Source organism: Hibiscus syriacus, unplaced genomic scaffold, assembly GCF_006381635.1.
Source record: "Hibiscus syriacus cultivar Baekdansim isolate YM2019G1 unplaced genomic scaffold, ASM638163v2 tig00110223_pilon, whole genome shotgun sequence".
Classification (NCBI taxonomy): domain Eukaryota; kingdom Viridiplantae; phylum Streptophyta; class Magnoliopsida; order Malvales; family Malvaceae; genus Hibiscus; species Hibiscus syriacus.
The window spans coordinates 1,091,647-1,115,010 of NW_024062636.1; the positions used below are offsets into that span (position 1 = coordinate 1,091,647).

Here is a 23,364-nt window from a genome sequence, read left to right on the forward strand (position 1 = left end):
GCTCACTTAATCAGTGTTGCGGACAACGTGCGCAAAGCTTTTTAAATCTCTCCCAATAGTCATAAAGACTTTCTTCTCCTTTTTTTAAATGGAAAGAATGCTCATTCTAACTGACTTGCTTTAGCTGCTGGGAGAATCTGTCAAGAAAAATTATATTCATGTCAGCCCATGAATTAACTAAATTTGGAGGTAAATAAAATAACCAATCTTTAGCCAAGTCGGTAAAGAGAAGGAAAGCTCTTAGTTTAATTTGATCATCGGTAACTCCCTGTGATTTCATGCTAATGCAAACCATGTGGAATTCCAACAAGTATTGTACGGATCTTCAGTGGAAAGCCGTGGAAAGTGGGAAGAATATGAACGAGTCTTGTATTTAATTGGAACGGAGTCTCGCCACTAGGAAAGTTTATTCATAATGGCGTCTGATTGACAAGAGTTGTGGCTAGCTCTCGGATCATTTGTTCTTCTTCTATTATCGGGATTTGATATTCGTTGTATGTCTGCTTCAGAGTTTGTCTCCAATTTAATCTGCTTCTGAACTATGCTTATTCTCTTTCTTTTCTCTGTTCTCGAAGCGTTTGTGCGTGCAACGGCGCCAATCTGATAACCGTCGTTTTGCTATAAAAAATTTTGGCTTCTTAAATAGAAAGAAAAAGGTAGTATAGAAAGCATGGTCGATCCACAGGGACTGTGGTGTTTCTAATTTAGTAAAATTATTTCTTGATTTTAGGAGGAGATAGAATTCCAGGTAAAGTTGGAAAGATTTAATAAAATAAAATAGATAATAAATAAAAAGAAAATAATAAAATAAAACAATAATAATAGTAGTAAATAAAAAGGGGTTTTTAAAGTTGTTTTTAAAAGAAAATATAAGAATTAAATAAAAATAATTAAATAAATAATTTAAAGAGATTGATATAAAAGAAACTTATAGTGAAAACAGCCTTAGCCTTCAACTTAGTGTCAATTCCTCGGATCATCGAACGTATCTCTACTTCAAGATTCACATCGGCTTACAAGGATAATTATTTGTTGTCGACTCGGATTATGTTGTTTCAACAATAACTGATTCTGATCTCAATTCCTCTTAGCAAACAATTTTGCTAAGTGTGTTCTTGGGAAGTCGAATATGCTTCAATAAGCCAATCATTCTTCAAACGTTAACCAAACAGCATCGAAACCAATTCGAAATTGTTTTGATTTGAAAAGTAAGCTCAGAAAATAGAGAGAAAAATCCAAAGCGATTTAAGTGCTTTACAATTCTCTAGTTTGGAATTGAGCCTTCGCTTTAGCCTTCGGCTTAAAAGAAATTAGCTACGCATAACCAAAGTCATACTTCTCATTTGTTGAAACGAAAATAAAAAGAAAACAAAGAATATGCGAAAATAGAGAGAAAACTAGAAAGAAAAAGAATATTTAATTCTCAGAGAGAGATATGTTTCTAAGCTCACCCTTAGAGGATATTTATAGCCTTCAATTTCTAAAAATAAGCTAAAGATAATTCCTAAAATAATATCTTTTATCCTAATAAAACACTTAAAACTATTTAAACTAAAATACCTAAAACAAAGATAAACTAAAACACTATTTAAATAATCCTAAATCCTAATTGAAATACTAACATCTATTTAAACTAAATAAAAGATAAATATAATGTTTAAAATATTATCCTAACCTTGAGTTTGATCCAAATCTGTATTCCATAACGTGCGGCAATTCATTTGTTCTTCTAGAAACGTTGATTGTGTCTTCTAGATAGTGTTGACGTCATCGCCTATCAGATGTTTCATTCCCAAGTTCATGCCCACTAATCTAGCTTTGATTACGAAAATAAAAAAACTGTAGAATTCTTTCCTTTTAGTGCAATTTTTAGAATTTGCCGTCATGCACAAAAAAATGAATGAAAATGAATAATTAAGCCACAAAAACCAATGATTAAGGAGTAATTTAAAGCAATATTAACTAAATTAAGCACTTATCACTTGTACAGAAGTGTATAGCTTAATTAAATATCTTTTGTTCTTATTCTTTTGAGCTTAATCCTTGTAAACACCTACCTAGATAGGTCCTCTTGTTTACACAAGTTATACTTTGTTGAAAAGGGAGTGGTTCTAGTTTAGCCTTGAAAAAATAGGGTATTGTAAAGGTTACTCTTGAGCATAGACAAAGAAAGAACAAATTAGTGGATTTGTTGGAAATCCTGAGTGTGGAATTAAATTAATGGATGTAAACTTCATTAAGTAATTGAACCATTATAATCATTATGCAAATTGTTTATCTTTTATTACTTCCACACCAAAGTTTTAAAGAATAATTTAACATTTGGAATCACTTTGAGCTTATGATGCCAATTGATAATGTTTTAAATTATTTTTCAATTGATATCATTTTTGTATGTTCATACATATGTTCTTACTTGCAAATGATATCTCTCTAACAATTGATACCTATATCAAATGCATGACATTTTGTAGTGCTTTATGCATCTGCAATTCATTGTACTATTTTTTTATATTTCATAAAGTATGATAGTCTTGGATTTATTGAATTCCATATGCTACTAATGTGTTTTATCTCTTATCTTATTGAAATTCAATATTTTTTATGGAATGCTTTTATTAAGGGGGAGCCTTGTTTTCAAATGATTTTGTGCTTAATTTTTTTGTTTCTTTTTAACTAATTCTCCATTGTTATTTTGAATCAATAAAGTTTAAATTATTTTTTATATAACACAAAGCGGGAGAAGTATAAGGCTTGTAAAATTCAATTTCTTAAAGAAAAATGGGGAGCTTAAAATATTTTCAAATATTTTCTCTTTTTCAAATAATGTTTTGTTAAGGGGAGTTTTTGCCAAAAACTATTTTTCAAAGGTTTTGTAATATCAAAAAGGGAGAGATTGTTGAATCTATATTTTGATATAACAAATAAGGGCAAAATATTTATGGACTTAATTAAATTTGTTCAAATGATTCAAAAATAATTCAAAGTCCAAAATACTTGAAAATTGTTTTCAAAGTATTTTTGACTTGATATACACTTTAAAGTATGTTTAGAAACTTAAAATAAGTCAAATATTCAATTTTTGAAGTAAGGTTTCGAAACCACTAAGGCAAGATCCTCAAATTTTAAAAAAATTCAGCTCGGTTTCGAAACCCCCTTGCATGGTTTCAAAATCCCCATATACTTGGTTTCAAAACCCCCTGTCAAGTTTCAAAATATCTTATTCCAATGGTCATATTTTTTAAAGAGGGTTTCAAAACCCCTTCGAATGGTTTTGAAACCACTGTGTAAAAATGCTAAAATTAAGGGGATGGCTTTCAACGGCTCCAAAACATGTATAACGGTTAGAAACGGTCACAAGCTCATTCAATCATATAAAAACAACCGATGACACTTGAAGAAGGTTACTACACCTATCCAAACTTAGAGATCAAGAGACAAGTCTTATTCTTTTTTTTTCTTGTACATAAGTGTATAGAGCTTAGTTGAATATCTTTTGTTCTTATTCTGTGAGCTAATCCTTGAAACACCTACTAGAGGTCTTGTGTTTACACAAGTTATCATTTGTTGAAAATTGGAGTGGTTCTAGTTTAGCCTTGAAAAACTATGAAATTGTAAAGGTTACTCTTGAGCCTGGACAAAGAAATAACAAATTAGTGGATTTTTTCGAAATCCATATTGTGGAGCCAAGGTAGGGATGTAGATCATTATGGAAGTTGAACCACTATAATCACTGTGAAAATTGTCTATCTTTTATTGCTTCCACACCAAAGTTTTTTAAAGGCCAATTCACCCTTCTAAGTGATTTTCAATTGATTAATCGAGCCCAACAATGTTAGCAGCATCAATCTATGTTATTCTTGTCGTCATATTTTGGATAATATTTGGTGGCACATGATCTACTTCACTATTTAAACTCATCCAAGAATAGTCCAATAGGGCTTGGCAAGCTTGACATGGAAAAGGTCTATGATCGTGTTAAGTGGCCTTTTTACGAGCAATAATGCTTAAACTTGGCTTGCTCCCTATTGGGTAGAGTTGGTTCTAAAGTTAGTGGAATCTATCACTTTCACCATTCGGTTAAATAGAACATTAACTAAGGAATTTAGACCAAGTAGTGGCCTTCGTCAATGGGATTCATTATCCCCATTCTTATTCCTATTTTATACACAAGGATTATGTGTGTTTAGAAGCTTCCCAACGTCGCGAGCAAATTAAGAGAAATAGAACAAGTCTAGCAGGAGCACGAGTCAGTTATCTCTTTTTACAGATGATAGTATCATGTTTTTAAGAAACTTTTCTGCGTAGGCTAACTGTATTAAGGACATCCTTTTGGCCTATGAGTTATCTTCTAGACAAAAGGTTAATTTGGAAAAATCTATTATTTATTTTAGTCCCCAGACTCAAGGCCATCATCGTCAGGCTATTTCATCCATCTTAGGAGTCATAGAGGTTTTCGATCTAGGTCACTATTTGGGCATGCCTTTGTTGATTGGGAGGAATAAGTCCAATGCATTTGGTTATCTATGGGATAAAGTCGCTAAACGTGTTTTGGGATGGACTAAAACTCTTCTATCCTTTGGTGGACATGAGATTATTATTAAACTGTTAGATAAGCTATTCCACAGTATGTCATGTCTTGTTATCTCTTGCTAGAATATTTGTTTACAAGATAGTTAGTACGATGCAGCGGTTCTGGTGGTCTGTCGTATTTCTAAATTAGGTTGGCCTTTGGTTGCATAGAAGGCAATGTGTATGCCAACAAATGTGGGTGGCATGAGGTTTCGAGATATGCGTAGTTTCAACCTAGCACTACTTTGTAAGCAAGTATGGCGTCTTATTAAAGAGCCCATAGTTTAGTGACAAGGGTATTACGAGCCAAATATTTCCCGGATGGGGACTTTTACATGACAAGCTCGGTGATAAATGCTTGTTTGCTTGGAAGGGATACATCAAGTCTTGCTTGCAATACGAGAGAGCCTCTTCTAGCATATCGGTCATGATAGCCCTACTCGAATGCATGTGACCCTTGGGGAGGGGTCTCTAAATCTCCTTTATAGGTATATATATTGATACGACAGACAATCCAATCTGATACCAAGATTTTATGATTCCTGGTTTAGTTAGATGGAATGTAGATTTAGTGAGACGATCATTTTGTTCAGAAGCTGCAGATAACATACTTGTGGTGATCATTGCTCTGAATCAGGGTGATATGATTGTGTGGGGTTTCCATGATTTTGGGATCTATTCCATGCGATCTAGTTATCATTGGTTTTAACGGACTTTTATACGCAAGGACCGATCTCAAAAGCATGGAAGATTATTTCCAAACTACAAGTTCTGTCGAGGATTTGGATCTTCTCTTGGAGGGCGGCTCTGTTTGAAATAAAACACTCACACAAACAACTTTTATTGAAACTCAAACAAATATTACAAGAGCATTCTCACTCAAAAACAAGAACTACTACTCACTCTTATAAGACTTTGCTTCTTCACTCACTTAGAAGCTCTTATTTTTCTTGATGCTTAAAACTAAAATGGGGAGGGTATTTATACTGCTCAAGAACAATTCTACACCACACAAGTAAACTAATTTAAACTATTACAAATTCAACAAATACCTAACTCTCACTTAGCTAAATTGATGTAAGCAATGACATCATTACTTAAATGATGTAAGCAATGACATCTTTACTTAAATGATGTAAGTAATGACATCAATTTAGTTTGGGTTTCGGTTTAGGCTCCCATAATGGATCAAGTTTATAATCCATCACCCCCCCTTAAACTTGATCTTGTGACCCCTAGTAAGTTCCTTAATCTTATGAAGTCTTCACTTTTCAGTGGCTTGGTAAAAATATCGGCAACTTGATCTTGTGAATTCACTTATTCAACTTCCACATCGTTTCTTGCAACACACTCCCTTATATAGTGGTAGCGAATATTGATGTGCTTGCTTCGATCATGGAATACTAGATTCTTTTCTAAGACAATGGCTGACTTGTTGTCGACACAAACTTTGGTAGGCTCTTCTTGTATCAAACCTATCTCCTTCAATAGATTTCTAAGCCAAATTACATGACAAACGCATGAGGTAGCAGCAATATATTCCTCTTCACAAGTGGACAATGTGACAATCGATTTTTTCTTTGACATCCATGTGAAAACAGTATCTCCCATGAAAAATACGAATCCAGTAGTGCTCATTCGATTATCTATGTTTCCACCCCAATCACTGTCGCTATATCTAACAAGCTTGTAATCATTAGAAATTGAATAGAACAATCCAAAGTCAATTTTACCTTTCAGATAGCGAAGAATTCTCTTTACGGCTTTAAAATGGGTGGTTGTTGGAGATTCCATGTATCGACTAACTAATCCAACTGCATGAAGAATATCGGGTCTCGTGCAAGTTAGATAGCGTAGACTTCCCACCAAACTTTTGAAGAATGTTGGATCTACACTTTCGCCTTCTTCATGTTTGGACATCTTGATCTCGTATTCTGTCGGTGTGCTTATTGGCTTACAGTTCTCCATCTTGAACTTCTTCAGTATCTCATTTGCATAGCTTTCCTGTGAAATGAAAATTCCATCCTTTTTTTGCTTAACTTCAATGCCAAGGTAGTACGCCATGAGCCTCATGTCAGTCATCTCGAATTCTTTCATCATCATATCCTTAAATTTATTAAACATGCTTGGGTTGCTTCCGGTGAAGATCAAATCGTCTACGTAGAGGCACACGATCAAAATATCTCCATTTTTTATCTTGATATATAAAGCGTGCTCATAGGGATATTTGTTGAAGCCATTCTCTTGGAAATACTTGTCGATTCGGCTATTCCATGCCCTTGGTGCTTGTTTTATCCTGTAAAAAGCCTTCTTCAACTTCAACACCTTGTCTTCGTACCCTTTGACTTCATAGCCTGATGGTTGCTGAATGTAAACTTCCTCTTCAAGAACTCCATTTAGGAAGGCAGACTTTACATCAATCTGTTGTATCTTCCACTTGTTTTGAGCTGCCAAAGAAATGATTAGTTTGATAGTCTCTAATCGAGAAATAGGAGCAAATACCTCATCATAGTCAATTTCAGCCTTTTGACTATAACCTTTAGCAACTAGCCTTGCCTTGTGCCTTTCAATCTCTCCTTTGGCGTTTTGCTTTGTTTTGTACAACCATGTGACACCAATCACCTTATGTCCCTTGGGAAGTGAGGTAAGTTCCTATGTGTCATTCTTCTCAATGGCTTTGATTTCTTCGTCCATCGCATCTCTCCATTTTTTTTCTTGTACTGCTTCTTTAAAGCTCATTGGTTCACAATTGGCAAATAGACAAAATAATGTAAGATTATCTTGTCGTTCAGTTACCTCATAGAGATCTCTAAGGCTTCTTGTACGTTGCACAACTCTTTCACTTTGACTCCCACTTGATGATGATGAAGGTGATGAGTCTCCTTGAGTGGTTGATGTTGGTGAAGTAGGTGGAGTTTCAAGCTCTTGTTGAGATTCTTGTTGAGGTTCGCCTAGTTGTTCCCTCATTGTCTGCTCATCTTCTTCAAACTGAGGAAAGAAATTGAAGTTATCTACATGAGAGTTAAAATCCCATTCTCCTTCTTCGTTAAAGACCACATCTCGACTAATTACAATCTTCTTATTGTCTGGATTGTACAGCATGTAGCCCTTCGAATTAGCATCATAGCCGATGAAGATAAAACTCTCGCTTTTATCATCAAGCTTCATTCTTCTCTCATCTGGTACGTGAACATGGGCTATACTTCCGAAGGTTCTCAAGTGGGAAATGCCAGGCTTTCTTCCAATCCATGCCTCTTGCGGTGTCTTTCCCCATACACTTCTTGTTGGAGATCGGTTTGACAAGTAGACTACACATGATACTGCTTCCGCCCAATATTCCTTGGGTAGTTTCTTGCTTTTGAGCATGCTTTGTGCCATGTCGAGGATGTTCTATTCTTTCTTTCTACCACACCATTTGCTGGGGGATCTAGGAACTGTCATTGGTTGATGAATTCCATTTGCTTCACAGAACTCTTGAAACTCCCTAGAAGTAAATTCTCCACCTCGGTCGATCTCATGGCTTTGATATTTCTATCACTTTCTCTTTCCACTTCTTCTTTGAACTTCTTGAATACTTCGTAAACTTCTGGTTTCTGTTTCAAGAAATATACCCAGGTTTTTCTTGAAAAATCATCAATGAAGAGAAGAAAATAGTTATTGTTACCGAGAGAGCTCGGCTTGATCGGTCCACACACATGGTATAGATGAGCTCGAGTGGCTTCTTGGCTCTTGGCTCTGACTCCTTTGGAAAGCTTTTCCTAAATTGTTTCCCGATGAGACAACCTTCACAAAGCTGGTCAGGATAATTGATGCAAGGTAGTCCCTTCACCATCTCCTTCTTAGATAGTATCTCTAGACCTCCAAAATTGAGATGTCCAAATCGAAGATGCCAAAGCCATGATACATCTTTGTAGCAAGCTTTCAGGCACTTTGCAACATCATTTTATATGTTGATCAAGAACATTCTATTCTTTGACATTGGCACTTTAGCAATGAAGTTATTTTATCATCTTTATAGAAAGATTATAATTATTCATATGAATACCATAGCTTTCTCTACCAGTTGCCCTAAATTTAATATGTTAATTTTCATATTGGGCACATAGTATACATTTGAAATAAATTGATGTCTCCCATCTTTCAAATGGATAAGGATGTTACCTCTCCCTTTCACTGCTATTATGGAATCATCTCCAAATGAAACATTTCCGGTTACTAACTCGTCTAGCTCCACAAACATGTCTTTCCTTCCGCACATGTGATTACTTGCATCACTGTCAAGATACCATGAATTTGCTTGGCCACCATCAGTTTCGTTTCGTGCTAGAAGAAGAGTTTCTTTGCCATCTACCTATTTTTCCACGTAGTTGGCCTTCTTCTTAATTTTGTTGTTGGGAGCTCTACATTCTGAATCATAATGCCCAAACTTCTGACAAATTATAACATCGAACTTGAGATTTGTCATACTTTGAGTTTAGATTGATTCTTCAATGGCCTTGTGTTGACTTTCTCCTTTCTCATAGTTGTTGTTGGAATTGTTATTGTTGTAATTCATGCCTCGTCCACGACCTCGACTTCCACCTCGTCCATGGCCTCTACCTCTGCCTAGGCCATGTTGGTTTCTATCATTGCATTGGCTTTCATGCATATCATTGAGTTGTAGTTTGAGGAGTTGCTCAGTAAACCCATGCTTCTTCTTATGCTTATCTTCATATGCTTGCAATGATCCTTGGAGCTGCTCGATCGTCATTTCTTCCAAGTCTTTAGTTTCTTCAATCGTCACATCTTCTAACTCTTCTAACTTTTCACCATTTCTTTTTAATTGATTAGAAATAGCTACTACTCCTGAGAAATAATCTGAAATAGACTCATGCTTTCATGTGTAAGGATTCAAATTTACCTCTTAATGTTTAGAGATAAACCTTCTTCACTTGCTTGGATCCTTTGTAAGAGGTTTGCAGCTTCTCCCACACTTCTTTGCTAGAGCTTGCACTTGAAATCTTTTCAAAACAATCATCATATAATGTTTGATAGATGAGGTAGAGAGCCTTCTTGTCTCTCTTTCTTTAATCCTTCACAGTTGTCTTTTGATCCGGTGTAAGAGTAGAAAAAGCACCATCATCTGCAGGCTCGTTATAGCCTTTCTCTATGATATCCCACACATCTTGTGACCCAAGAAGTGCCTTCAGTTTGATACTCCAATTGTCGTAGCTTTTATTATTGTGTGTCGGAACTTGGAATGGTGTAATACCATTTGCCATATCTCTCAATATAATGAGAATTTGCAAAATCTGATTCCACGAATGAATCCGGAACGCCAAAAAAAACCTTGGTAGTGACTTGGACAACTCGATCAAGGGTCTCCAACTTGGTAGTCAAACTCGATTTTCTGGTAGCAATCTTCCGGCGGTGCGTCAGAACTCATATTGAGAAAATTCTAGCAGCGTCGGATTCCTCTCTTCGAAACCTTTGATCTTTCCAACTCGCTCTGATACTACTTTGATTGAAATAAAACACTCACACAAACAAATTTTATTGAAACTCAAACAAATATTACAAGAGCACTCTCACTCAAAAACAAGAACTACAACTCACTCTTATAAGACTTTGCTTCTTCACTCACTTAGAAGCTCTTAATTTTTCTTGGTGCTTAAAACTAAAATGGGGAGGTGTATTTTTACTACTCAAGAACAATCCTACACCATACAAATAAACTAATTTAAACCATTACAAATTCAACAAATACCTAACTCTCACCTAACTAAATATATGTAAGCAATGACATCATTACTTAAATGATGTAAGCAATGACATCTTTACTTAAATGATGTAAGCAATGACATCAATTTAGTTTCGGTTAGGGTTTGGGTTTAGGTTCCCATAATGGATCAAGTTTATAATCCAACAGGCTCATGAGGCGTTACCTATTCGTAGCCGATTGAAACAAGCATGTCTTTCACATGGGGTTTGTCCTTTATGTGACACGAGTGAATAGACAGTGGTGCATGCTTTATGCTCGTGTTTGTGCTCAGAAGAGACTATTCGACTCAATGGTTTTCCAGCTCAGATTTTCTACTTGTGTTGGGGATTGAACAATTTACTAGTCTGATTACACTTTTTTGGAACTTGTGGAATGGACGTAACTTGTTTGTTCATGAAAATAGGTTACAACATGCTTGGATCTTTGTTGTTAATGCATATATTATTCATCAAGATTTTCTAGAGGCTTCTTGCATGCATCGTCATGGTTATGCTACTGGTGGTGTTGCTAGTTTAGATGAATTGGTGCATGTTACATCCTCTTTCCATCGGTGTCCTCCAATTCTGGTGTGGTAAAGATCAATTTGGCGATTCTTTTGACCCAGGTTATGGTTGTATTGTTTTAGAGTTGTGTCTTGCGATCAGGGGGAGAGTCTTGGGTTGTTTAGCTCAGGCTATGCGCAGTGTTGGTGAATCGGGTTTAGCTGAGATTCAAGATTTTAGTGTTGTTTTATCCTTTGGTTGTGATAACGAATGGGAGAATGTACTTTTTGAATCCGATTGTGCTCTTTTGGTGAAAAATTGCTTCATGATGATGAAGATTTCTCTACCTTGGTTTGTCATCTTTGACTAGTGAAGGAACGTTTCCAAGCTTGTCCTAGATTTCACATTTCCTTATTCAACGACCTTGTAATTCTGTAGCAGATACGTTGGCCAAATGAGCTTGTATATCCTTGACTTTACTATTTTTGACTCGACTTTCCCAGAGATTAGCTCTTCGGAGGTGGCAAACGATGTACGGTTTATTTGATGTATGCAATTGGGCACTCTTTTCCCCTCGTAGGTTCAACACCTTGTGTTGATCAGGAGGGGTTTTTAATGATGCATGTTTTCCTTCAAAAAAATAATCCAGCATATATTAATTAGAAATCTAAATTGCGAACGACCATATTTCGATTGTGTTGTGCTTATCATGTATGTGGTAATAGTAGATACTATTGTGGTCATTGCAGCATCGTGGTTGTGAAATAACGAATTTGGACAACACCTTTAATGCTATATAACAACCGATAGTGGACCGCTATTTAAATATATGATATTAATATTTTAATTAATATGAGATAAGTACAATACAATATATATTTAAAGATTATTCTCAATCATTTGACATTGAACGCTCACACCCCTGGACATTCTTGATGCTCAAACTCGAGATCTCAAGAAATAAAAATAATTCATTTACCACTGATGTCGGTCAATTCGTGCTAAATATATGATAAGAACCTGCACTAGATAAAGGGAAATCACTAATCATTAGCGGAAATAAACTTACTTCCAACTTATTAATGCGTCGAACTACGGCTGTTGTCATTTTTTTTTGGTGGTCGAACTGCAACTTTTCATCTTTTTTTTATTTAAAGATCTGTTTCACAAGACAGACAATTTATCTTGAGTGCGCCTTTCTTGTGTTTTGAACATGTTATTCGACTTAATCGTAGAAATGAATATGTTATTTGACGAGAGCACGGTCGTCGATTTTCTTCGTCAGGGGCCTCGTGCAACCCGTGATCAACAGAAACTAGATGAGAATGAAAGAGAAGTTACCGAAGAAGAAGAAGAAAAGAAAAGTTAGTGCAGGCTACTAAGAGAAGTAGGCCTTACAGGATAAGAAAGGAAGAATTTGCATCCAATTCTCAGGCCATGCAAGAAGGGGCAATAGTCATGGTAATATGCCAATTGTCAAAAATTCCATTAATCATAATCACTAAGGGATTGAGGCTTCCAGAGAAGTTGCAGGTGCCCTTTCTGCAAACTTACAATTATAAACTAAATAAAGAAACTGTAAAATAATATCATTACAATGGTTTAATGCTTCTATGGAAATTGTCCAACACGAAGGGCATCAGCTAGCCACTATCATCTAGAAAATATGTGAGACCCTAAAAGAAGATGAAGAAAACTCGAAATAACCAATGCCCTCTAAGTTTAAAACTAAGTTTAGAAATCATTAAATGGACTCAACGATTTAAGGGAGTATTATTCTTTTGAAAGATCATATGTTCGTTTGCGGATGCATGTATTGTCGATAGATTATTTAAAAAATTATATTTAGAAATTATTTTTAAGATAAATTATATTAGTGCTCATTACGTTATTATTATTTTTCTAATTTTTGTCACTATTTTAACAAGAATGTAACTAATCCTTCGTTCTTTTCTTTATTTTAATCAAAACACCCTTTAAAATTAATTTTGATTTTATTATGTCTTTTTTAGTTTTCTACATATTTTTCTCTCCACATTAGAAATAGTATTATTACTTGTTAATTTTTAATAAATTAGTAAGTAAATATTGATGAATCAAAACTGTTTAATATCCATATCAAATGGCCACCGTTTGTATGCTGTATACATGGTGATGGCAGACACTCGACTCCCAAAATATTCCTCTTTCGATTTATATTTATATTTATATTTATATTTATATAAATTAATTATATAAATATAAATTAGATTATTTTTAAAATTATTATGAGCGAAAAAAAATAAAAATGTAAGTGTTAATTTTTTTTGAGAATTTAGTTATTTATTATTATAATATATATATATATATAATTTGTCATAAGATATTAATAAGTTTTATAAAATATATGAAAAAATAAAATTCTTCCTAATAAACTAAAAAATTATATAAAAATTTTTCATATTAGGAAAAGTTTTAATTATTTATTATGTTTTATAAAATTATCATTTTTATAATAAATTTCACATATCTTATAATAAATAATTTAGATTTCAAAATAATTTTTAAACATATGATTTTTTTTTTACAAGGAAATCGGTCTATATTATTTAGCCAGCGAAATCATTAATTTTTAGCACTTCAGTATTTTGGTTAACATTTAGGATTAATATCAAAATAAATGTTTAAACTATATTTTTTTTAAATAGGTTTTTTTTATTCATCCAACCTTTTAAAGTTACAAAATTTTATCATTTTAGGTGTTCGGGTCATCAACAATGTTAATTTACACTGTTAAGTGATAGGTGTCATAATCTAGTGATTTTGAAATTTATATTTTAAATATTAAAATATTATGATATTTATATAAAAACATTAGTTTTTCTTATATTATAAAACAACCCCAAAATCCCAAATCATAACCTTAATAAGTCATCGCACCCTGTCCGGTCATGACCACCACCGCCAACGTAATCCATGCAATCCTCCTAATCATACGTTTTCGTATTTTTTGTCAATTGGTCGTCAGAATCATGTGGGATCACGATTTTCATCCTAGGATTTGATGGGTACAAAACGTCGATTCGTTGTCGATCGATCACGATTTCATAGGGGTTTTAGTCGCCAGGGAGATGTGAGATCGGGTGGAACTTCATCTACAGCAAAGAGAAGCAGTCGGTGTGGGTTTAGGGGTTGAAATGAAGGTTTTTAAAATTTTAGAATTATTTCAAAATATTATATTTTTTAAATATAATTTTAATTTTTAAATTTTAAAACACATGTTAATTAATGAAAAATTTAATACCATTAATTTTAAATAAATTAAATAATGTTAACTACCGGAATGAGTCAAAAATTAAACACATACTCAAGAAAAGATGTATAGTTTAATCGCTTAATTTGATATTAAGCCTAACATTTATGGTAAAATTTGTGGAAAAAGAAGAAAACTAAAATCCTATATTCTCTCTCTAAACAAAGACAAGACACCGTTTCAGATTTGCAGGTTTTTGGAAGTCGGTACTGTTTGTTTTCTTCTACTTGTAGTGCCAAAAAAAATGAAGATATGTTATGTAGGGAAAGCAACAAAAATCTTCATCTTCATAGTGACAGTGTTGGTGGCTCTAGGTCTAGTCTTGGGATTCGGGCTCATCCGTCACGGCCACAAAAACTCCCACAAATGCTCCGGCGATTCTTGTTCATCCCTTGTCTTCCCCACACCGCCACCACCCTCCTCTTCTTCCTCTCCCCTCATTGGCTCTTCTAACCCGCCACCCTCTCCTACATCTAACCCGCCACCAGCTGCCGATCCTACCACCAGTCCACCTGCTCCTCTTACCACAAACCCAAATCCTCCTCCACAATTCCCTCCCCTTCTGCTCCTTCGCCGCCTGCTTCAACTGCTGTGTCGGCGCCGCCGCCCTCAAGTCAGCCTTCGCCGGTATTGTTGGCTCCAGGTCCTGTGCATGCTTAGGTTAGCTGGTTAGTTTCCATTTCTTTAAAAAGATTTGTACGTCGTTTTCTTAGTTTATAGTGGTGAGTTGAATTATGGTGGGAGGTGATCAGATTTGAATTTAGATTTTGATGTAAAAAAATTTCATATATTATCTGTAATGGTGGATTTTTGGGTTTGTTGCCAAGCTTTTAATCTACAGTTTCCAGATCCATTTTTCCCTTGTTAGGTTGGATCCCAATAGTTTTGTTGGAGGAAAGAATATAGGGGTCGCAATGGTGTGGAGGCGGGGACCATTTTACATTACTCATTTCGTCCTCTCAAACTCAAACTTACAGGTACGATTTTAGAGAATTTCATTATATATTTGAATTCCTATACTCATTCTTTACTGATCTTTATAAGTTTCTATTAATTTTCATAAAAAATTAAGTATTTTTGAAATCAATAAAATATTTTAAACTTGTAAAATATATCATATTGTCTTAAATTAATCTCTACTTATAATATGAAAATTTCAAATGTTAAATGAATCTTACATTTAATGTATATGTACAATTTTAATCATTTTTAATTTCAATAAATCAATGTCTATTAAATGAGAAAATATTTCAACTTTAATTTTAGTTCTTATGTGATGTAACAGTGATAATATGTAATCTCTTATATATTTTTTGAGGATGCCCACAGTTATTTTTGTAAAATATTGGAGATCCCTACAATTATTTTTCGAGGATTCTCACAATTATTCACAAAGATATGGTTCGGTAATCCCTACGATTCATATATAGTAATTTTAGTTCTTATCTTCATTTGAGGTTCGAGATTTTTTTTCCATCCCCGTTGGTGAAAGATTTTAGTTATTCCCATCCCATAAGTTCGATTCCCCACGATTTTTTATTTGTCCCCATCTGATTGCCACCCTAAAAGAATATATAGTTTCATTAATCACCCTAACTTATTCCTGTCTCACAATTTTTTTTGGTTACTATCATCGGTTTTAAAATTTTGTCTTGATTAATCTGATCGACCCGCATCGTACACTTAAATTTGATGGGTGAATCTTTCAATAGAGATTTTCTGTACATACAAGAACTCAAACTCGAGACATTACTTAAACAATATTAAGTTGCTTACTACTTGAATCAATCCATAACAATTTCAATCTCATTTAATGGAAATGTAAAGGGTAGATTAAAACATTCTTTTTAAGAAATGCAATTGCACTTTTAATTCACTCAACTTTTATAGTAATTAAAATAATTTTAACATGACTTAAAAACATACAATGCCCAGGAACCTGATTTTTATGCCACAAAATTTTTATAATAATTTATCATTTTCAATGATTAATTTTATACGAATCAAACGATCTCAATAATTAAAATATTATTGTTATTTTTAATGTATCAGATTCGAACATAATAACGGTAAAATATATGAGTGTTTATTATCAAATAGTTATAAATCTTTCAAATAAATATTATATTGTATTCACTTCATATTAATAATAATTTAACAAAAAAATTCAAAGGTCAATTTAAATAAGGTCAATTTAGCTCAAAAAGACTCAAAGATTAATTTGATAAGACGGTCAAATTTAAAGATCATTTTGTGTTTTTTTAATAAAAAGGGTCATTTTGTGTTTTAAATCTGTTAAATTCTATTTTAGTATTTTTTAACCCTAAAAATTATTTTTAAAACATGGAATAACATATCATAGGATTATAAATATGCGACAAAAACAAAAACATTGTTTAAATCCTACATATACGGGAACCTTTTACATGATAATCAAGTTTTCAATTTCAACAACTAAAATATATATTCTTTTTGCTAGAACAGTAACTATTAGACTTACTTGTCTTGTATGTCTCTAAACTATGACTCTCATTTTAAATTAGTCTCTAAACTTTTAAATATTATAATTTCATCCTCAAACTAATATCTCATTCCAAATTAGTCCTCAAACTTTTGAACATTCTAATTTCATCCTCAAACTATGACCCTTATTCTAAATTAAGTTTTAAATATTCCCTAAACTATGATGATCATTCTAAATTAGTCCTCAAACTTTTGAATATTCTAATTTCAACCTCAAACCCTTATTTTAACCTAATCTTTATTTTTTCCAAACACATAATAATATAATTTGACCTAACAATTTTATTAACATGGAATGTGATTAGTATATATATACAATTTAGGATGAAATTGATATGTTGAAAATGTTTAGGGCCAATTTAGAATGAAGGACATAGTTTGGGCATAAAACTAAAGTGTTCAAAAGTTTTAGGACTAGTTTAGAATGATCTTCATAGTCTAAGGATGAAATTAAAATATTTAAAAGTTCAGAGACTAATTTAGAATGAGAATAATAGTTTAAAGACGTATGATGTAATTAACTTTGACTATACAGATTGTTTTGTTTTAATATGTATCATCTAACATCAAGTCTAGATGCTACAATCAAATATCGAGTGTTAGGGGTGAGTTTAAAAGGTATTTGAGTTATTTGGAGCCTAAGGTAGCACATCTTAATTCTTCTTTAGTACGTGGTTTACACTTAATTTGCCTTCTTGTATAAGATGATGAAGCGTGTTAGGGGTTTGAGTATTTGTAGATTTATTGTGGGCGTTATAATTGTATAAAAACGATATATTATGACCTCTGATAACTTCGGTAAGTTTTAGTAATCAACCTAAGCTTTAAAATAAGTGTTTAGGGGTGAGTTTGGGGTGATTCATGATTGAAACAAGATAATTCTAAGTTAGATTATCGATACAAAATGGACTTGTATTGATACTATTCTTTGTAGGGTAGAAATATGGGCTTTTAAGGGTAGTATTGATATCCTAATTATTCCTTTGATATCGATATCGAGATATTTTTAGGAGACTTCAAAGCTTAAATTGATGTCGATACTCGATGGGAGTATCAATACTTTAGAGGTAGATATCGGTACCCAAGGCATGATATTGATATTGAAGGTTGCAAGTAGACTTCGAGATTATTTTTAGTATCAATACTAAAAAAAAGTATCAATACCCATTGACTAGTATCGATACCCATGATATCATCAATGAAAAATGGTTAGTAGACGTTAATTTATCGAATATGGCTCGAGAGTGAGAACTCCAATTGCGGATGAGGTCGATTAATAAGTTAATAAGTGAAAACTCGCTAGTGAGAGCTAGACAACAAGAGCTTGATGTTATGTGAATTGATAAACACATTATGAGATTGGTGATACTTGAGTATGTGAATCAGTAATAATGAAATGGTCATGATACGTGATTGAATGTTTAGCTCTAACGTGAGAGCTCGAATAATATGTGAATGTTTAATAATGTGATTGATAAATTAACTTTGAGTTCAAGGGTACTTTATTAATAATAAGGGTGTGATAAACATAAGAAATTTATGAAGTAAAATTTTATAAGACACACCTTTGTTTGATACTCGAGAAACGATGAAGACACCCTAGTTATTTGTATATGACGACCATTAGTTATGTATGATGAGTTATTCGAATATCTTAAGATTCATATCGAGACATTGAAAATATGTTAGTTGGATGTTGCCTTTAATGCTCTTGTTGCCTAGACTAATTGTAGGCTAGCCGGGTGTAATTTATGATGCACATGTGACCAAACTCTCACCTAAGATACTTGACCATTGAGGAGTTATTGGATGCACGTTTCTGATGCGAGAGTAATTCATGCCTCATCTAAAGTACCGACGTTGTAAGTTAGTGGAGTGTGTGTCTTGTGATTCATTTGTGATTCTAGACTACATCATAATGCTTTCTTGTATGTTGTGGATGTGTGTTTAGACTTCGTGACCTGAACCTCATTCTTAATTGTTATATTGTGATTGTGGATATGAATTGGATAGACATCATTGTTTCTCTGACTATATTTGTCAATATACTTATGTTATGAATGCATTTAATATAATAGAATTATTGTGTGACACTGAGTTTGTTAGTTCAACGTTCAGAATGTGTTTTCATTTGTAAGTTAAAGTTTCGAGGAGCACGATGGAACAACGCTATAATTGGAGGAGTCTTAACAAGAGTATTAGAGTACAATTATGATGACTTAGTAAGTACGTAGAGGTTATGATTATTATTGGGTCGAATTATAATATCTTATTTATGTATTAGGTTTTTCATACCTTGTATAATTATTTTAATAAATTGAACAAGTGGCTTAAGATGAAGAAAAATGGATTAATCTCTTTGATGATGGTATGATATTCAAATCCTTTAAGATTAGATGTTATTTAAAGTTTTAAAAAGATTCAAATTTTTAATAATTAAATCAAATTTCACTCGTTTTTAATAATCAAATCAGGTTTTGCTCATTTCTAACATCAGGTAATGCACTCTGTGGACGTTGCCCCGTGACATGGTTAGTTGCAAAAGTACGAAGTATATTGCTAGGAATCCATTTTACACAAATAAACCACACAGGCGAGTAGAGAAACAGACAATTTTCGCAGCAATAAAAATAATTCGATGATTCTTGTAAACAAAGGAATCTCCATAGGCTTAAAAAGCCAAAAACACCATCAGCACAAGGCCAAACCCCAATGTTCCGAAACTGTTCTTAATAGCTGATGAGGGAGGTGGTGGTGATGATGGTGAAACACCACTCGGTGCTCCATCCGAAGGCACATCAGGGGACAATGGACTCCCAGGAACTGATTCCGGGGTATTCGCAGGCGAGGGAGAAGTTTCCGGAGAAGGAGATGAAGGCGGCGGAGATGAAGGAGATGTCGCCGGTGGCATAGACGTTGCTAATGTGTCGATCTCAATCTGCATTCCTTGGCTGCAATGTCCGAGTGTTCCACAGATGAAGTATCGCTTTCCCGGAGTCGTAAGAGGTACGACCGTGTTGCCGTCGTTGTACGTCTGAAGCGGGTTGCCGGTCTGGCAGGAGTCGTGGTCCGCCTTGGTAACTTCAAGCACATCATGGTTCGGAGTGTACTGAAAAACTGCAGATAATCAAATGTCAATTAAAAAGGTACTAATTATCAAGTATAAATATAACTATAGCAATGTGCAACATACTCAGATTATCGCCTACTGCAAATGTTTGAGCTGCAACCCAAGATTGTAGGTCAGTGCTCGTATCCCACCCTCCATTTGCACCTCCAACAGTGTAATTTGCTGCCATGGCGAGCTCCATGAGCATGGCTATGGCTGCCAAACATACGAATGTTCTCAGCACTGCCATTTTCCTGGCTTAATTCGAAAGGTAAGAAGAACAGAAGTATGAAACTGAGATCCAATGTGGGATTGGAGGGAAGACCAATTGCTTATATACGAGAAAACGAAGACCGATAAATGGGCTTTTGCACAAGGAAGATACCTTCAGCTTATAATTAATTATTTCCCTGTTGGATTTGGTTTAATTAACATGTAGTCTAACAAACGCCAGCTTGTTTTGTCGAGGATACCAAACATTTTTGGAGCATATGTTTCTTTTTATAATTCTTCCATTCCCACAACTTGAAGCCATTTTATGGATTATTGTCTGGATTAAATGATATTCTACCATGAACTAATCGTTGATGAATGCATGAGCTGCCCACGTTATTCGACTCATACATACAAGAACCAGTCGAGAAGAATAAAAATAAACTACCATCCTTTTATTCTAATGATGATGAATCGAAATGAATCAAACGATCTTAGTGGTTAAAATAATAATTGTTATCTCTAAAAGTTTCGGGTTCGAACACAATATTTGCAAAAATATTTGAACATTTATTATCAAATAATTGAGACTATTTTAAACAAATATTATCTTTATCATCATCCCAGATCAATAAAAAAAATATTCATCAATGGCGGGAGTAATAAGTCAGAATTCTAGCTTAAGAGAAAATGGTTCGTGGCTTCCATGTGAAACGAACAAGGATAATATATATTATTTATAAGTACACATTCGCCAAATGATGGAAAAACTCATTGACTTGCGTTTCATTCTATCCTTCTACTATCATCATTCGTTGCCACCATGATCGTCGTCATCTTTTTCTTTATTTTATTTGGGGGCGCAGTTAGACCGAATCCCCAAGAACCCAACCCTTTTATTCTGCGTAAAACACATGGATAACCTAGTTGTTTGGAACTGCTCTGGAAAATGGAAGATTTGGTTTACAAATTTGCTATGTTTATTTATTTATTTAGATTTGAGATTAGTTGTTGCACCTGCAAAGTATCCTACTCGAATTATTTAATTCGTTGACCAATCAATTTAATTGAAAAAATATCAAGTATTTATAATGAAAATATTCGAATTTAAAACATATTAATTATTTTATGAGTTGGGTACTCATCATTTTATCAAATGAAAATATAAAAAATCTAAAATATATATAAATTTAAACTTTTTAGATGATGATCGCTTCAATCAGCTTTTGTTATTTGTTTGCCATTAACATAAACTTGCAACATGCATTACAAAAATTCATGTAACAACCCAAGCAATTAGACATATACACTAGGGATTGGTATGACAGCCTATCACCTCTGTTTTGAAAACGGACCGGACCGGCCGGTTCAACCAGGAACCGTTGTTTAGTTCGATTCAATCTAAACCGGTTGAACCGTATTAGTGAACCGGCCAGAACCGATGAACCGTTCGAACCGGACCGGCTGAAAACCGGAAAAAAACCGGATTTTTGTTTTTTTAAAAAAAATTAAACCAAACAATGACGTTTGTTAAACGAGCCAAGTCGAACTTGAGTATTGCTGAGCTCGACTCGAACTTGAAAACTTTAAAAGTAAGCTCAACTCAACTCAAACTCACAAGCTAAAAATTATCAAGTTCAACTCAAACTCGAAATATAATATTGAAACTTGAACTCAAAAAGGCTTGAACTAAAAAAAAAATTAGAAGCTCGATTGAAGCCTAAAATTCGAGCTTGATTGAAGTGAAAGAATAGTTCACTCAATGCTCACCAAAAGGCTCCATGATTTTGAATGCCAAATTACCTCTATTATTTATAGAAGTTAGTTGTGATGCGCTTATATGTTATTTAGCAATGTGAGATTTTTTGTTTTCATATTTTTACTCTTTAGACTTTTGGGATACTCTTCTATGTTTCTTAGCCATGTGGGATTGTTTTTTAAAAAAAAATTAAACCAAACAATATCATTTTGTTATGATTTTTTTAACCCCAAATTTATTTTTTAATTATAGTTATATAATTATATTTATTATTTAATATGTTTTACCTTAAATATTATGTTGTAGTTAATTTGAATAATTTTGTTTCACTTGATTTTATGGTTTTTAACTTATATATGTTATGACTTGCTTTGAATATGACTTGTGATATAAAAAAATATTTTTTATTAAATGTTTTTGGTATTTTCATTTAAATTTTTAAATAATTATGACGTCGTCCGGTTCTTCCGACCGATCGGACCGGTTCGACCGGTTGAACTAGTGAACCGATAGCATGACCGGTTCGCTAACCGGTCCGGTTCTGAAAACCATGCCTATCACCAAACATATTTGGTGCGATATTGCATTTGTTAGTAGCGAGGGAGTCCATGAAGGAAGTTTAGTTTCTCGATCTCATTACTATATTGTTTGAATTATGTTTGTATATAAGTACAGAAACAAGATTTTATTTTAGAGAAAATAACCTCAGTGACCAAAAATGTCTTATAATATACGATTTTAACCAACTTTTTTTTTATTTGCCAAAATGACCAACTAAATCGCAATGCGATCGATAATTCGCAACGCGATCTCCGGTATCACAAATTAGTTTCCAGATTCGCAACGCGATTCTGATTATCGCATTGCGATTTCCCAAATTCGCGTTGCGATTTTCCTAATTCGCAATGCGAATACGTAAATCGCAACGCGAATTTGGTAAATCGCAATGCGATTACGTAAATCGCAATGCGAATACGTAAATCGCAATGCGATTTACATAGCGCCATTCGTATTAACGCGTATTTTTTTTTTCAAATTCCAAACACGAATATATTAATATATCGGAACACTGAACCGTCCATAATATATCCCGTAATCGCAACTAAATAACCTAAAACCCTAAATCATAACTCAGTCTCATCTCCATCTCTCACTCTATAAGGCGACATCCGTCCCCATCTCTGACGAAATCAGTCCCCACGACGATATCAGTCTCCATCTCCGGCGAAATCATTCACGGTCAGAAATGGAAAATCAACCAAATCAACCACCGAGGGTTAGTTTTTTTAATTATTTTTATTTTGAAATTTTTGCATTATTATTAGGTTTTTTATATTGAAATTGATGATAAGTTTACTGGTGTTTTCAATAATAGATTAACCATTTCACTTAGATTGCTTATTATATTCATTCGATTGCTGCCAATACTGCTAAAATGTTTAGTCTTTAACCCTTTGAAGTTAGTATTTGTCTTTGTTTTGTCTTTTGGTTGAAGTAATGCAATCCATTCAAGTTTCTTTCAATTTTAGTATTTGAAACCGAGAATGACTATCGCAATGCAATTCTGTTGTTGCGATTTTCATTTTTCGTTGCGATAGTCAAATTCGCGTTGCGATAGTCATTTTCGTGTTGCGATTTTCATTTTCGTGTTGC

At 33.7% G+C, this 23,364-nt stretch overlaps 2 protein-coding genes across 2 annotated transcripts; one reads left to right on the forward strand and one right to left on the reverse strand.

Annotated features, from left to right (window-relative positions):
* Nucleotides 1-14,351: 14,351 nt before the first annotated feature.
* On the forward strand, nucleotides 14,352-14,780 carry LOC120114435 (uncharacterized protein Os04g0629400-like). The gene has a single exon (XM_039135359.1). The coding sequence runs from the start codon at nucleotides 14,352-14,354 to the stop codon at nucleotides 14,778-14,780; it is 429 nt and encodes a 142-aa protein (XP_038991290.1).
* A 4,390-nt stretch (nucleotides 14,781-19,170) lies between these two features.
* On the reverse strand, nucleotides 19,171-20,093 carry LOC120114347 (uclacyanin 1-like). The gene is made up of 2 exons (XM_039135288.1): nucleotides 19,824-20,093; nucleotides 19,171-19,747 (listed from the first exon to the last, which is right to left on the reverse strand). Exons 1-2 carry the CDS (start codon nucleotides 19,987-19,989, stop codon nucleotides 19,302-19,304), a joined length of 612 nt encoding a protein of 203 aa, XP_038991219.1. The 5' UTR covers nucleotides 19,990-20,093; the 3' UTR covers nucleotides 19,171-19,301.
* Nucleotides 20,094-23,364: the final 3,271 nt, after the last annotated feature.